The following is an 18,095-nucleotide window of genomic DNA, read 5'->3' as shown; positions in this document are numbered from 1 at the left end:
GGGTTACTCTTGACCCTCGGAGCTCACTTTAGGAACAATTCGTATATATATATATATATATAACTGCATGCATGACTGGCGATAGTTCGTGTTAGTCCCTTCACGATTCTCCACGACGAATTGAAGGAGCGCGGACCAAAATGAAGTTCTCGCTGCTACGCGGTGGTAACTTGAGCATCCCGACTCTAGATATCTGTTTCGACTCGACAAAACCCTCCCACCAGTAGCACACTAGTAGCTATATTGATAATCGGCATTTACCAGCAAGTGGGCCACTAGGTGTTCGCCATGTTTACGGCATGGAGTTATTTTCTCGTAAACTGCGCATGAGAATTTATTCTCAACTATATAATATTTTCAGCTGAATGAGATTTATTTGGACAGTTCCTTCTTCCCACTTGCTCTTCTAGTTAAACGCTACTCCCATTGTTGAAAATTTAATTATCAGTTTGTAAAAATTTAAATGCTCCACTTTTGAACACACTGTCATTTTTTGTTCTAGTTTAATAATTTACAGAAAATAAGCAAAGTAGTGCGGAGCGTAGCGAAGATCATAATCAGTGGCGTATTTAGGATTTTTTGTTTCGGGGGGCCATCCACAACATGAGGAATCAGGGAGACAATTGCTCATCAGAGTTTGAGAATTAAATATATTTTAATCAGTAATATAATAGGAAAAAACGTGAAACTCGTATGTCGGTGGAGGACCTCACCCCCCTCCCCTCCCAGGTAAATCTGAAAGGACGCTACTGCAATCACACGTTGACTATTTGTAATCTCATTTGAACTTCATTGATTTCATTTTAGAGAAAATATGGAAATATTCAGTTTTATCTGTGTACGTTTTTATCTGAAAGAAAATAGCTCAAATACACTGATTGCAGTTTTAATGATAAGAAATGCAGACTGGTGAATCATATGTGGCATGATACACACAAACATTTAACAGTGAATCTAACCTTTTATTCTATTCATAGAAAAAAAAAAAAAAAAGGAAGTATCCTCTTGGACTACCTAATTTCCTGGGCTACTTATTCCCCCTCTTGATTTTCTTTAATTCAAACTGTTACCTTTCTTTATAACTAAACGATGTAAATATTCCTTTGTTATAATAACTAAAGTCCCGTTGTGTTGATATCCATGCAAGTTGGTGTGGAATACCAGTTTCGCTTATCAACTCTTCAGTTTTGGTGTTACTGACGACGGTCGACTTGACTCACGAAAGAAAAAGAAACAGAAGAGTAGAATGGACGAAAGAAAGAACGCAATTCTTACATGGAATGAAATTTGACAAATACAGTATTATTTAAGAACAAAGAGCATTAAAAAAATGGAAAGTCAATGAAATTCTTAGAAATGGTAAGAAGGATGGTATGTGGAATGCGAGAAGCTAACAAATTTATTTGGGGGGGGGGGTGAACTCGATAGCTCCCTAAATACGCCTCTGATCACGATAGAGTATCAAGACGCAAAACAATGTAAAACAAACTTGTCTGGAATCTCGTTTACATAATTAACATATCTAAGTATTGTAATTCTTCAATTTATTTTTTTCAGCAGTTTCAAGAACCCCACCGAGACTTGCTCAAGACGAAACGTCGGAACCATTCGGCTGCGTCGCCTTCGGACCTCATCCAAGTCATATGATATGTCCCTCTTGTAGAGGAAAGATCTGTACAGACATCGAATACAAGCCTGGTGTTAAAACGCATATTTGGGCAGCCTTCCTGTAAGTATCGCTACTATTTGTGTCGGACAGGGAATAAGTCATTTTCTTCTACATTAGTCCAGAAAACGTACGAGAAAAAAGGCACTCTACCTTGAACAAATTGCCATAGAAATGAAACATTCGCCAAAATGATACTGAGTACTTTCTAAGCAAACCTGAAAAAGTCCTCAAGGATATTCAATCTGGAAGGTCGTTAATTCAATATGGCCGCCGTTGGTGCTCATTTATGGCAGACATAATAACAACCGGAGTAATTATCTGACTTTGTAACAAAATTACAGACTTAACACCCCTTATAAAAGTTGTTCACCATTATGTGTACTTTCGAATGAAACATTGAACATGCCTCTAATATAATCTATATACTTTATTCATTATCTACACATAGTAGGTCCTTAACCCTGTTTCTCTCTTTTTTTTTTTTTTTTTTTTTTTTTTTCAAATGGCTGAATGGTTGAATACTGAACTGGAACTGATGATTTTAATTTTACAATGCAAGTTTTTAATATTCATCCTGTTGTTGTAGTGTTATACAGCTAGTGGAAAACATTGAATAGGATACTGCTCACTCGTGGTAAAGCATGTGGCTGTAGGAAACAACAACGTTACTGTTCTTACTCATGCAAGAACTGCCACGACACTTCATGCACGAACAGCGCACGAATATTGGAAGACAATGACCAAAATTAGAAACAATTATTAATGCATTATTCTTAAAGTTTTTTTATTATTAATGCCTACTATGGATTTATTTTTTTAAATTTCTATTTCGTACATTATATGTATTAAAAAAATTCTGGAGTTCATTTGTGGGCTATTCGTCCTATTCATCTGAATTATATTACTTTGTAACTTTCATATTTATTTCTCATAATGTAGTAGTACTGCATAAGTAGGTACCGTCGAGTGTGTTATGTATACGAATAAAGATTTTCACTGTTATCCTCAATCAAAATTTACAGAAAAAACTTCACTCTTCTATCAGTAGTTGCAGCATTACTATTAACACAAACAGAGTTACATTTATACTTACAAGAAGCATAAAGGACCTGCTATGTGTAGATAATGAATAAAGTATATTAGAGGTATGTTCAATGTCTCATTCGAAAGTACACATAATGGCAAACAACTTTTGTAAGGGGTGTTGAGCCTGTAATTTTGTTACAAAGTCAGATAATTACTCCGGTTGTTATGTCTGCCGTAAATGACCACCAACGGCGGCCATATTGGATTTAATGACCTTCCAGACTGAATATTCTTGAGGACTTTTTTCCGGTTTCCTTAGAAACTGCTGAGCATCATTTTGACACATGTTTCATTTCTATTGCAATTTGTTCAAGGTCAATCTTTATCTTGACTAGACTACATAGCCTATAACAGATATAGGATGTGGAAAGACGACATTGTAAACATTTATTGAAAAACTCAGTCTTTACCAAGGATGTTATAAAATAGAGGATCTGCCCTTACAACAAAATCTTGAAGCCATACGTCACAGTTTCGCCACTCCTCTCTGCCCACTCCGCCCAATAGGATCGCAATGTTTTGAGCCAACAAACATGGCGGAAACGAAAGTAGCCAATCAGACGATGGCGGAAACGAGAGTAACCAATCAGACGTGCCGATGCTCGGTTGTTTTTTTGACTTCATTATTTAATAGGATGAAGATACATATGGGCAGATCCTCTATTTTATAAGATCCTTGGTCTTTACACTCTTCGACGGCTTATTTCTACTGTAGCTTTTCCCAGAAAACTGTCTCTTTTTTTTTTTTTTTTTTTCCTATTTTCATTTTTAAATTGAATCCCGATTTCATTAATTTACAATTCGAACAGTAATCTTCTTGCCAATATATTTTCTTTTTCTGGAATATAATCTCCAAAAGTTTTTTTGTTCTTTCTACTGCAAAGGCATAGTTACGTAGACGTCCACTAGGAGACAGTTTAATCGAAGTGAACAATATGGCTTCTACAAGCCAGCAGAAAGCGTTCTGTGTGTTTGAAATGACCCCCAATATCCCCAGACCTCACCTCGTGCGATTTCTTCTTTTGAGGTTTCATGAAAGATCGCGTATTTGTGCCGCCATTTGCTACAGCTGTGGTTGAATTACGTGAACGCAGCACTGCAGCTGTGGGCAATATCCACTCTGACATGCTAGGAAAAGTTTGTCAGGAAATTGATTATAGATTAGATGTGTGTCGTGTAACACGTGGATCGCATATTAAACATTTATAATATATTAGAAAAAAAACTTTTTGAGTTCATCAGTCAGTGTGTGTAATCTCTGTTTACACACACATTATTAAAAGCAATAATAATAATAATAATATAAATCAAGAACATCATTTTGACTCACCCTGTATAAAATTCCTGGAGTAGCGGCCCTTAGGGGGCCAGGGCCTAATAGCCGCTTGTGGCACTCATGACTCTGAGGTGATGTGTGGTCAGCAGATCGACTCACTTCGCTATTAATTCTAGCTTTCTAGTCTGAAGTTCGCAATTCCTTTTAAGTGGCTCCTCAATTGTTCTCACGACGCTAGGTGGACACTATAATGCCAACACCATCTTGCAAGTATAAACGGTTTCCCGCCTTTCCTCTGGCGGGACTGCTTGACTTTGCTAATATCATGAGAACAGATATTACAGTGTGACTAGTATTTAAAATAAATTGACATTTATTTATTTATTTTACTCTAGAGAAAGGCATCAAATTATAGTTAGAGCGGTATATTAAGACAACGTAACATTTGTTTTAAAAAACAGTTTTTCAATAATACTACATCTAATAGTACTGATAATAACAAGTGGACACTTATTTTCCAAATTTCCTTTTCAAAATAATTTAAACTATAATTTTTTTAAAAAAATATATAAACTGTTACATAACAAACTAAGCTATTTACAGCAATTGTATGCTGATATGAAGCTTTATTTTATATTCATATAAATAAAATAAAAATCAACACCAAACTACTAACCAAACATATCTTCTTAAGATTTAGAAACTGTATGCTCATATCGAAAGCTAGCGCCCCCTCAATTATATTTTCCACGAATTAAAGATGTAAATTTACGTTTACAGAGCTGCTGTGAGCCTGGATTAAACCACGTGCAACCTTCTTTCATTCTCTTTTTCTCCTTTTTTTCGTATTAAGGCTAATAATGATAATCATAATGACGGTATCGAAGATGGTTGTTTATTTCAACTTCTACATTTCCATTTTCTTGATCGTAAACGAAGTGTCTACTTAGTTCCTTCGAGTATATTTATGTTCTAAACCAGTGGTTCTCAAACTAATTCCTATCACGACCCCTTTGCCAGCAACCCATTTATAACTTCTGGTTTGTAGTAAGCTTGTGTGGGATTTTTAATATACCTATTGCGGAGATCTTACGATATCTATCTATTTCTATAATAGTAGAATCCGTTTCTTGTATATAGTGGATACATTAATTTCCCTAAAAGCGAATGAATTAAAACCAAATTTGGTCAGTTCATTCATATTACAAATATCGAATTCGATCCGTCAGACTGTTTGAAAATTTTAAAACTTCACAACTCCCTTAATTTTGAGTCATATGATAAAAAAACGAAGTGATTTTTAATTTTAGTTAAAAAAAAACTTGGACAGTTGTTAAAAAAAAAGTTATTGAGTATTTTAAATGACTTGATAATGTGCATTACGACCGGACATTGCCGCTCTAGTGAAATCACACCATGCTCAGGTATGTCATTAGCTTTCATTTTTTATTATATTTCAATATGCAGATTTTGTTGCATTTGTATTTTTCTGGTACAGTATTTCAATTTGTAGTTCTCATTAGTTTCATATCGTGCCTCTTTCATTTACATTGATTTTTAAACAACTCTGTACCTGTTGAAATTGTTTAGTAGATCTATTTTTTGTTGTTCTTAACAGTATGAATAAAAATAAAAATATGCCTATCAGAACAAAATTCAAAATAATATTTAAAAATATATTCCAGAATTAGATTTTAATTATATTTATCTCTTCCGCTTATCTTTGTGACCTCCACGAAACTCTCTCCCTAGGAGTCGCGACCCCCAGGTTGAGAAACCTTGTTCTAAACAATCTAAATAATGAATATGTTCTAGAGCCTATCTATTTCAAGTGTGCCCTCGGAAAATGTGTGAAACATACTTCGGATCCACCCTTGCTAATCTCTTACGGAGAAAACCCTCCCTTTGCTTTGGGGAAAGAAGTGAATGACGTCAGCTGTGTTGCCAATTTGTCATTCAGTCGTTTTTGGCGAGTGAAGTATTCAGTGTGGCAACCCTGTCTGTATAAAACCATTGAAAGATCATCTACCACAGCAACTTGTTTCTCCTCTTTCGAGGGAGGTACAGGGTTGCCAACTCTGGAAAATAAAAATAAAAACGACACCCCCTCAAAATTCCCTATGATATAACTTAGGTCTAAGTATGAAGTATCTCTGTTCGACCCATCCATGGCAAGGAAATGTACTATCATGAACAAAAGTGCATTAGCACCTATATTCTGCATATCCTTAGTACATTCACTAATAAGCTTATTAATAGATACATTGTGCTATAAATGAGAAACTAGAATCGCCATTGATCATTTTATTGTATTTACCAGTAACTGCCACTTCTTTAAAATTATCGAAACAAATGAACAAAAGTATATTAACCTTTACGTGGCAATTTTGGATTTGGAAAATGAAATTTATTCTTTAAACTTATACTTCAACTACAGGAAATTGCTTTAAGAAGTCCTTTTTCACTCTCAATAAATGTATAAAATTCCTTACAAGTAAATTTCAAATTTTCACTGATACAGTCCCTCTTATCTCTTTAAAATTATCTAAACAGACGAACAAAATATATTAATCTTTATAGTATAGGAAAATTAGTTCGAAGTGCGGAAAAATAGTATAACAAGCTGAAAATTGGTGGATGTGTTCTTTGGATACCCCTGATTAACATACTCAAAATCCCAAAAAATCCCACCTGGGCAACATGCCGCCATCTTGGAAAATGGCCGCCATTGATTTTTTTTACTTAGATTCCTTTCGAAGGCCATAACATCGGACACAAGAGAGATATTGATGTGCGGTTTGCGCGAGGTTATCGCAGACACTCCAGACTATTCACTGAAAACAACATTTAAACCTTTAATTGGAAATCTATGTAAACAAAGTAAATAAAAATTACAACTGCAAAAAGTTTTCGATACATATTTTCAATACAACTCGATTTTCGCTCTTTTCCGTCCGTTTTATCAAAAAAAGTAATGAAGCAAATGTTGTAGAGCACACAAAAATACACAAGAATATATCCTAGTTTTGTCCAAAAACTCAAGTCTGAATGGTTTAATAGAACGCGCAGTAAACGCGGCACCATGTGTAGTGCAGTATTTTTTTCTCCGGTTGTTATGTGCCTTTTCCATTTGTATGAAAAGCAATCAAAATATTTGCACTTTAAAGTACAAAACTATATCTTCACAAATTATAAGTTCGTTAGTTTCTTACGTACGATAAAACCAAGTATGTGAGTATATTTATTTTCCCAAATATGGAAAAGAAAATTTGATAAGCTAGGTTCTTTAATAGTGCATACCTGGCAACGCGTAAATTTGGCAACAGCGTTAACACATGTTAGCGGTGTTGTATCTACAACGGTTCGAAGTTTTTGTTTGTAATTCTGTCTTTATATGCAGTTTCGACAGCGTTAAAAAAAAATAAATAAATAAACTTGACTAGTGAACAGTGTTTGGTGGGATCAGTGGTTTTGGCTTGAAAATGAGTACCAAACTGTGGTAATTTTCGTGTTGAATAGGGTTTACAATTGATATGATGGAGAGTGTTGTATGTGTGATATGCAAAGACCCGATATCCGAAAATGAGGCTGTGATCGTGACTAGAGGGTTAGAAACTATTCGCTCCATAAGCTTAATTCGAGGAGATGACTTGCATAAGAGTTTAGTGGACAAAGAAAAAATGACAGTGCATAATAAATGTAGGAAAGACTACACACGTCGAATTAAGAAAGTTACAGATAAGGGACAAGATTTTAGCATAAACCTACGTAAAAGTGTCGATGCGTTTGATTTCAAGGCACACTGCTTGCTGTGTGGCAAACCAACCCAGTTTGCCGAATCGAGAAAACATCCCGAACGTTTTCCCGCAGTTAGTTGTGTTACTACATTGCCATTTAAAGAAACTATCATTGCACAGGCAAAAAGAAGAAATGACGAATGGGGAAGCGAAGTTCTTCTACGGGTCTGCTCTGTGATTGACCTTGTTGCAGTTGAAGCTAAGTATCACCGAAAATGTTTTTCTACGTTTGCAGCGAAAAATCAAAATCGTCCATCTGTGGGTTATCATAGCAGGGGGCCTGAGTTGGAAAAGGATACAGCGTTTGCAAAACTGTGTGAATTCATGGAAAATGATGATGAGTGCCAATACCGTTTAGCCGATCTTCATCGGGTAATGAGTGAGTTGTCTCCTGGTGTAGAACTGTACAGTGAAAGGCACCTTAAAGAAAGACTGCAGCAACATTTTGGCCCAAGAGTAATTTTCACACACACCAAAGGCAAATCGGGTATCGTAGTGTCATTTAGAAGTGTAGTGAGCCGTGTACTAACGGACGAATGGTTTAAAAGAGTGGAAATCAATCTTTCGAATGAAAAGAAGAGAATAGTGCAAATGGCAGCAGAGATTATCAAAGAAGATATTTGTTCTGTTGTATACACGACTGATACATATCTATCAGCTGAAGACATTCGAAAAGGGGGTGCTGACATGCTTCCAGAAAATTTAAAACCGTTTTTGGAAACAGTAACAAAGAAGAAACATTACTGCAAATCACAAACAACACTGACCATAGCCCATGCAATTATATCAGCAGTACGGCCAAGATCATTCGTGTCACCAATTCAATTGGGTGTATCAGTTTATTTGCATAGAAGGTTTCGGTGCCGCTCAATTATCGACCTTTTCCATGCCATGGGATTGTGTTCATCTTACAGTGAAGCGATTAAGTATGAATCTTCAGTAACGGAACATGCCCCGACATTAATAGACGACAGAGCTTTCGTTCAGTATGGGTTCGATAACATAGATCACAACGTTAGCAGTGTTGACGGATATGGTAATTTTCATGTAATGGGTGGAATCGTCTGTGCAACGCCAGCTTCTTACGTGAAAGTTGAAAATGAGGTTCTTCGTCCAGCGTCAGTGCCTTCTTCCAACAATATCGGGAGGTTTGGTTACACAAAGATCAGGACGTATAACAAGCACTACAAAAGTGGACTCAAGCATTTTTCTATGGAGGATGTTAGCATACTTAACATTAAGCCACAGAATGCTGAATTCGCTAGAAATATCGACTTGTTATGGATGTCTGGACCAAGTTGTAAAGTGTAAAATTTTGTAGGATGGAGCGGATTCATGGAAACAATAATGCAATCTGAGGAGTGTGTGGAAATATCTGATGTACTACCACTTCCAATAGTGAACCTCGAACCCAGTAACATGTCGACTATATACTCCTGTTTGGAGTTTGCATTAGAGCAGTGCAAGAAACAAAATCAGTCATCATGTATCGTAACAGTTGACCAGCCACTTTACGTTAAAGCTATGGACATCGTTTTAGCAGCAAATGTTGACAGCCCGCTCTCAAAAGTGATTGTACGTCTTGGAGGATTCCATTTGTTAATGTCGTTCATGGGTGCCGTTGGAAAAATTATGGAAGGCAGTGGCTTACAAGAGCTTTGGCAGCAACTATTTGCGAAAAACTCTGTAGTACCTATGTTGACAGGACATTCTTACGCTAGAGCACTACGAGCTCACTTCTTAACTCAAAATGCTCTCTGCTTATTGCTTGTGACCAAAATCATTAACGATGAAGTGCTGTGTGAAGAAAGACTGAAAGAAGTTAAAGAAGATTATGAACTTTTATTCCAGGGGAAGAAGAAAGTAGATGATGTTCTACGCACCGATGCAGTGAGAAAGCTTATTTCATCGATTAAAACAGCTTTAGAAGTAGAAGCTCTGAAAAGCAGGACAGGCAAACTATGGGTCAAGTACTTTGAGCAGGTAGAAATTATGCGCAATTTTGTTAGAGCAGAATGCACAGGGGATTGGGCACTGCACTTATTCAGCGTACAAAAAATGCTTCCCTATTTGCATGCCGGTGGCCATATTAATTATGCGAAATCTGCTCACATGTATTTGCAGCAGAGGACAAAGCTGAAATCATATTTGTCATCTTCCGACTATGAAGAATTCGTGAAGAAGGGATTTTTCACTGTACGACGGAAATTGAAATTCTGGAGCGGAGTTTGGTCAGACTTGACCATTGAGCAGGTTTTGATGAAGAATATAAAGACGACCGGAGGTTTAACTCGTGGTCGTGATATATCCGACTCTGTTCTCGCACGCTGGATACATTCTATGCCGGCATCAATGAAGGTACTGGATGCTTTGAAAGATTTCGCAGGTGTAGCTATCGCAATATCACAACAGCATGTAGAACTTGGACAAGCCTGCCAAAAAAGGGACTTAAGGCACATAGAAATATTCGCAATGTGGTTACGAACGCATTCTCCTTTTGAGAAACCTCCCGATCTTCTAGTTTCTTTGCACAGTGGTGTTATAGCAGACGAAACAGTGAACTGTGATTCAGCTTACGAGTAGGGAATTAAGACCTTAAAGAAGCTTGATGGGAAATCTTTTGCGGACATCAAGCTTCAACGGAAGGACAAGGTAGTCACTCTTGCAGCAATGACGAATGCCATGGTTGTTCGGGGTGAATTGATTCCTGTGAATCCTAACCAGCTGTTCCATCGAATGGCATGCGTTGTTCGAAGTGAAGAGAAACTGGAAGGTTGTATGAACTACGAACTGGCATCGATGCCACCAGCACTCTTCGACGCAACTATGCTTAGGAAAGGCACAAAGTCAACTTTAAGAGGTGTTATGGAGAAAATATGGCCCCCATCTGAAACCTTTCCTGAAACTTCAAGCTTTGTTCTAGACGGAGGAGATTTACTGCATCGAGTTCACTGGCCAAGACCAGGGACTTTCAGTGATGTATGTCAGAGCTATGTTTCATTCATCAAAGCAAATTATAAAGGACAGGTTACGATAGTTTTTGATGCTTATACGGAATGTACAACAAAAGCCACAGAGCGCATGCGACGAAGATCACAACTTTCGTCTTCAGAAGTGCTGGTAGAGCTGCAAACTGAAGCAAGTACTTCACAGCATCAATTTTTAGGAAATGAGGCGAACAAGGCAAGCTTCATAGCGCTTCTAGGATCACAATTGAAAGAAAATGGAATTACTGTGATCAACGCTTCGGGTGATGCTGACCGTCTCATAGTAGTTACTGCTATCGAACTGGGGAAAAAGTGAGGAAAACCCTGTCATTGTGGGCACAGATACCGACTTGCTAGTACTTGTTACGGCACTTGCACCAACAAATAATATTCGGTTGCTTATACCGGGCCCGAAGTCGCACCCCCCAAAATTGTTCGAATCTACGAAATTGCAGCTGGCCCTGGGTGACATGTATAATCATATGTTTTCCTTCACGCAATATCTGGCTGTGACACCACATCGGCACCTTTCAAAAGAGGAAAAATACTCGCCTTTAAGACACTGGAAGCATCTCCAAACCTTAGCAAAAAAGTGGACATTTTTAATAAGGAGAATGCAGCAGTTGATGAGATCGTGACGGCTGGTGAAGAATTTCTTGTCGCTATGTACGATGGAAAAATTTCCGATGGGCTTAACAAAACTCGATATAAGTGCTACGTCAGGACTGTTGCTAAACAGAAAATAGGTGCAACGTTCGATTTAGCAACCCTTTCTCCAACATCAGCAGCAGCGAAGCAACATTGCTTAAGAGTGTATCATCAGGTTCAGGAATGGCGTGGTGTGTCCCTTCCTCCAGTCGAATGGGGCTGGAAGAAAAACAGTAATGGTGAGTTAATACCTGTCCCTAGCACTCAACCTCCAGCTCCAGATATGCTGATGAACCTTGTAAGCAGCAATTGCCACGTAGGGTGTGAAAAATATTGTAGTTGTCGGAAAGATGGACTTCGATGCTCACCATTTTGCAGCAACTGTGCAATTGAAGGATGTACAAATCAAGAGGATACTGCAGATTCAATGATCTATGAAGAAGAACATGAAGACCTGACCGATAACGAAATGCCGAACCTGATATCAACCGCAAGCAAGCGACGTGGATGCTCTAAATCCGTAGGTTCCTTCAAAAGAAAATGCTCAAAGTAAAATATTTGGAAGTATTGCCCATCTGGAAGTTGTTTTGTTACATTCTTGTGCAGCAACTAACTAAGGCTAAGCAAGTGAAACTGCGTTTACTGCGCGCTCTATTAAACCATTCAGACTTGAGTTTTTGGACAAAACTAGGATATATTCTTGTGTATTTTTGTGTGCTCTACAACATTTGCTTCATTACTTTTTTTGATAAAACGGACGGAAAAGAGCGAAAATCGAGTTGTATTGAAAATATGTATCGAAAACTTTTCGCAGTTGTAATTTTTATTTACTTTGTTTACATAGATTTCCAATTAAAGGTTTAAATGTTGTTTTCAGTGAATAGTCTGGAGTGTCTGCGATAACCTCGCGCAAACCGCACATCAATATCTCTCTTGTGTCCGATGTTATGGCCTTCGAAAGGAACCTAAGTAAAAAAAATCAATGGCGGCCATTTTCCAAGATGGCGGCATGTTGCCCAGGTGGGATTTTTTGGGATTTTGAGTATGTTAATCAGGGGTATCCAAAGAACACATCCACCAATTTTCAGCTTGTTATACTATTTTTCCGCACTTTGCCCAATTTGGGCCTAATTTTCCTATATTATTAATAGATGGTAAAAGGTGACAGTTTTGGATTTATAGATGAAAGCTACTTTTAAAATTTATACTTCAAACTAGATGGAATTGCTTCGAACTAGATACAAATTTGAGAAAAAAAAAAAAGTCATAAAGTGATTGGTAAGTAGTTTGTACTGGTCACCGGCTTTAATCGAAATAACAGCATTATTTCCGACCAGACTGGTGTAAAACCGGCCAGTTGGCAACCTTAGGGAGGTACGGGAAAACACACATCGACAACACCACCAGCAGGGTCATACTTGAAATAGAAAAGCTCTATCTTCGTATATGAAATTCAATTATGTCTCAAAATAAAATGGTAATAGATTTAAAGTACTTTACAGAAAAAGAATATAGTCTAAAATAGAATATTCTGTTGAATTTTCCAGGACTCTTATTTGTTGCTGCTTTCTGCCGTATGGACTGAATTGCTGCCAAGACGTTCATCATTTCTGCCCATTTTGCTTTCAGCACATAGGCTGCTACAAAAGATAACACTCAAGGAGCATCTTCATTGAACAAGTGACTATGGGCGTTAAGACGTGGATCACGAGAACCGAAAAAATGACAATGATCAAAATGGGAAGAAAGGAATGTTCCCGGCTGAAAAGTACGACATTGTGGAATACTGGCCGAAATGATGTGGTTTCTAAAACAATGCATAATTGTGAGAGGTGAACAAACTCAGCGCCACAGTGAATTTCGATATGGGAAATTGAGGGTCCAAGAGTTTTCAGTTTGAAGGTCATGAGGTTGATAACAAATTAAGCTGATAATTGGTCGTAATTAAAGACGTACCGGAAGGGTTTTGTTTTAGATCGCTATTTAAAAAAAAAAATCTACAAAAACAATCCATAAGTAAACAGATGTGATGGTTTTTCATGACAATTTGATACAAATGCAAATTGTGCTTAGCAAAACTAGCTGTACCACTTTTTTTTCCCCCCTCGAAGCTTTAACATGGTCGGGAAAGGAATGAATGTGTTCTGTAACCTTGACTTGTGAAATGCTGACTTCACTCTACACGCAAAAAAGGAACAGCTCTCCACTGGAAGGAAGCTATCGGAAACGTCGCCTTATCGTAGAATTATAATTGACACAGATATGTTGTACGAAATTTCTATCCAGTGACTCAATTGCTGTATCTCCCCTCCCCCATTAAATGCCTATCTACAAATTTCTCCATACGATTCACGAGATGCGATAGTCCTGTATGTCAAATAGTACCGTACTGCAAACCAATACAAAAAAATTAACCATTCATTATTGTTTGGTTGAACTTGGCTTATGCTTTTTTGCTGGATTTTCTTCTCGTCCGTACGCAATTACTACACGAAAACTGAGCAAACAACTGCATCACACATCTAAGAGGAAATAATTCTAAAATCTCATAGGACATTTGCCCACTGAGCTGCTTTCAGTATTACCTGCGTTGTAGATTGATCAATTGAAGTTAACGCTTGTTTTCAGCACCAGGGCTACATGAGACGAGACGGTGCTGCCTAAAGTAGGATCCGAACCACTAACGAAAGGTTTTTCACCTGGAACCCCCTTCTGATAGCCTAACAGTAAAGATACCTGAAGTATTACGACTCACTTAAAGGTGTTCCGTCGCATTTGTATCCCTGCAATGGGAGTTTTCTTCTGTGATTCAATTTGCAGCTTTCAATTCTGTGCCGTTATACGTGGTCCACCTGAAAGAGCTTCGCTGGTTTGAACTGCCATGGTGAGCTGACTGATGGTAGACAGAGGAACCTTCGATTTTAATGCAATTTATCTCTGGTTTCCACCATCTTCGGGTTCTACAACAATAGTCATTCTAGGAAATAATCCTATTTGGTGGCACCAAGGTATTTTCGAGGTATTCTTGACTTTGACTGTCATTACACACAATCATCATCATTATTATTATTATTATTATCATTTTGATACCACTGCCAAATCACTTGCCATAAAATGAGAAGGTTATATGCACCAGAGGCATCAAAGTCTCACTCTCTATTAGTGACTAGGATTAGTAAGCATGAATGCAAAATGGCCAATCTCTGCCATCACCTATCTTCAGCTAACAACCTTCAGGCCTTGACGGAATAAAAAAAATATATATATATTCTGTCCATCTATTGTATATTTTTCTATCCCTCTACCAAGTCTACTACAATTTTTTTTTTTTTTTTAACAATTTCTTGTAGTTTAATGGAGAACATTGTACACACACACTTGCAAAGGAAATACGAACTAGCGCAGTTACTACCATGCAACTGTTTTTTTTTTTTTTTTTTTTTTTTTTTTTGTATATATATATATGGGTTGTCTTTGTGCATGGACAACTGTTAATGAGTAACTCAGTTGAAATTCGACCTCACCCTCATTGTTAGAAATGAGGTTAAAGGTCATGAAATGTACGTTGAATTTGAATAAGATTTAGAAATAATAATAATAATAATAATAATAATAATAATAATAATAATAATAATAATAATAATAAAAGACCTCTGCTTGTTGTAAAGTGTATGGTCGGAAGAACCTAAAGATGTATGCACGTTTGATTAATTCGAATGTGAACTCTCATAATAAGCATGCATTCACTAGTTTGGTTGCAAGAAGCGATCTTGTGTCTAAAGTGATTGTACTGAATCGATTATTCATAACTCGATTTTTACCATTATTTCTGGAGAAACGTTCATAAAGTAATAATTAAGGAACGTGACTTAGCGATCAAAACTACGTTTGTCGAAGTTTATGGAACGTGTCAATAATAGTGTGTAATTCAGGGATAAAACTACGTTTTGCAGATTTGTGTTAGGTACCCAAACAGCATATATTTAAAACACTGTAACCTCATATACGTTGTATTTTGTTTACTACAATTTCGGTAACGTTATTTAAACTACTTCCTTCGTCACAGTACTTACCTAGATAGAAAAGATGGGCCAGGAAATTTAAGGTGGTAGAGAAGATACATTTACGAAAAAGGAAAAAAATGCTCCTGTCTGGTTAACTGAAATCCTTCTTAGCAGTCCTGTGATCAAAACTTGCTTTTACTCCGCCGTTTTGACACTAAAATCATAAAATCTTCATAAAACGAATTTTATCAAATCATTGTGAGAAAGTACACTGTTTGAATTGAAAAACTGTGAAACTGAAATTAACCGATTATTATTATAAAATGACTATTGTGTAATGTTTTTTTATTACTATTAATAAACCTGTTTATTATTGCATCTCATTTTTTGTTTAAATTTCCTCTATCTGTATTAAAATTTGGACTTTTGACTTAAATAATAATAAGAAAAAAGGATTTAAGTGTTCTTTTAAATTTGCGACGATGATTTATTATAAATTATATATATCATAAATCATCGTCGTAAATATATATATACACAGGGTGTCCCACATAAAACCGGTACACTTCACGTACCGGTTAATCATCTCTAGTTAAATTGCTTGTGGGGTCACAACACTATCTCGAAAGTTGGCTACACTGGATTTTATCTGAAAGTTGAACGTAGCAGTGTGTCGGTTGTTCGTTCTTTTGTATGTGTGTTTGTGCGTGAGGCGTACAGGTTTTATGTGGGACACCCTATTATATTCGGAACGATTGATAATTTACTGAGATAAATCATCTGAATTCATATTTAAAATTTCAATTTTTACTGCCATATACAGGGTAATGCAAAAGTCAGAATTCCCATACACAAAATTTCGAGTGTAATTTCAAAAATCAGCTATACCTATCATCATCAAAATGGAATGAAATTAAGTGTCTAGTTTAACCTCTCACGTTTATGCAGCAAGGTTAAAAGAGACGGTGATAATTAATGAAATGGTGGAAGAAAGGATAGGAAACGAGAGAACCCCGAGAAAACCACGCTCATTGTGTTTGTCCAAAAGATCACTTTGCGCAAGCTGGGTTCGAACCAGGAACCTTATGCATAAGAGGTGAGAGCTCTACCACTGAGCCACCTTGTGTATCAAAAGTATTCCGACGTAACATTATTCTGGATTTTTATTATTTGACCTCTGCGGAGAAGTGTAGCAAAACATTAAATCCGGTCCGAGTGCATTAACAGACGAGTAAGTTGTTTTTTCTAAGAGAATGCGTTAATTTTATCACGCTGGAGCTACAAAAGAAGAATTACCTCAACTTATATTCCCTCTGAGGAATATTTTGCATCCTACTTCACGTTATTTTATTTTACCTGTTAAGAAATATTTTTACCTTAAATGCTAGAAGAAAGTAAGTTGAAAAGCTAATTTTACACACTGATTACTGGCAGTAAACATCTGATTCCAAGAATTCCACAAGAAACACACCCTTTTGGTCCCAAAACACGGTTGCCTGCTTTCGTGAATTGATGGTTTTGTTTGAGTTTCTTAGGTTTAGAAGAACCATAGTACCGCCATTGTATTCACTGCCACATCATAAACTTCCAAATGGCGTACGATATCCAAGGTTTCATCCCCCGTCACTATGTGAGGAAAGAGGTCATCCCATTCCCCCTCCCCCCCAAAAAAATGACAGCGGGCCAAAAAAATCACATGCAGTTGTCATTCTTTGCTCTTTGTGAGCGTCAATCAGTATTTTTGACACTCACCTCCGCACCGTTTGTGGTGACACAGCTTCTCGGTCACAATTTGATGCAGACACTTCTGTGAGTTCAGTTATTCTGAACCGACAATTGGATCGCACTTTCTCGTTAGCGCATTCCACCAAATCGTCAATCTGAGCACTAGAGTTTCCGCTATACTCATCATCATGAACATTTGAACGCCCTTCCCCAAACTCTCTGCACCACTGCCTGATCTTGCCTTCACTTATTATCGTCGGTCTCTAAACGTCACACTATTACCTATAGATGTTAGCTGCATTCTGGCTATTGGCATTCAGAAATTGTATAAAAAAATCTCACTTCACATTTGGCGGGATTTTGTATTACGGCAGCCATTTCACCTTACTGCTACTCGCACTACAACTCCATTCGGACATGCTCCTGCGCATGCTCAACTTTATCAGTGTTACCAACCCCGCCTATAAAATTACTGCTTTTTTTTTGACATGAGCCTCGCAGATAGGGACAAACTTTTTTTTAAAAAAAAATCGATACAGTCACTAGGAAAGATATTATCGCTATCAAAAGTGGTAAAAAAAATCTAGTACTTCCGGTTTCAATATTGATTGCCATACAACTAAAACGATAATAGATAGCGACAAGGGTTCTTTTACAATCGATTCAACGTCTCATAAAAATGTGCCATCTTCTCCTGTACCCCTCTATTAGGACCGGACATGGTAAAAATTTACTACTTAACACGTTCCATTTCTCACTCTTTCTTTCTATTGGAATGCAGGACTTAATGGGTATGTTTCAATGCTGAATTCGCATAGTTTGAAAGTCTGCCCTAGTTTGTTTCTTTTAATTTCTGGTTTACTTCAAAATCAGTGCGTAAAAGAAGAGGCGGTACAAGGAAAT

The 18,095-nt window shown here is 37.1% G+C and overlaps 1 protein-coding gene across 6 annotated transcripts in view; it reads left to right on the top strand.

The window, feature by feature from the left end:
• LOC145662301 (lipopolysaccharide-induced tumor necrosis factor-alpha factor homolog) overlaps positions 1-18,049 on the top strand; it is a 34,816-nt gene extending 16,767 nt beyond the window's left edge. For 3 of the 6 annotated variants that reach the window (XM_081727737.1, XM_081727736.1, XM_081727735.1), the window contains exons 3-4: positions 1,561-1,729; positions 13,011-18,049. In XM_081727737.1, the coding sequence (XP_081583863.1) occupies positions 1,561-1,729; positions 13,011-13,116 (275 nt within the window). In that variant the 3' untranslated portion in view covers positions 13,117-18,049. Of the gene's footprint in view, positions 1-1,557; positions 1,730-13,010 lie in introns of all 6 variants that reach the window. The other 3 variants (XM_081727734.1, XM_081727733.1, XM_081727732.1) reach the window with 3 other exon arrangements.
• Positions 18,050-18,095: the final 46 nt, after the last annotated feature.

The sequence above is a fragment of the Thermobia domestica genome, chromosome 10 (assembly GCF_964235325.1).
Source record: "Thermobia domestica chromosome 10, izTheDome1.hap1.1, whole genome shotgun sequence".
NCBI lineage: Eukaryota > Metazoa > Arthropoda > Insecta > Zygentoma > Lepismatidae > Thermobia > Thermobia domestica.
The sequence above is the reverse complement of the archived record's forward strand: the minus strand, read 5'-3'. Positions and strand labels throughout refer to the sequence as shown.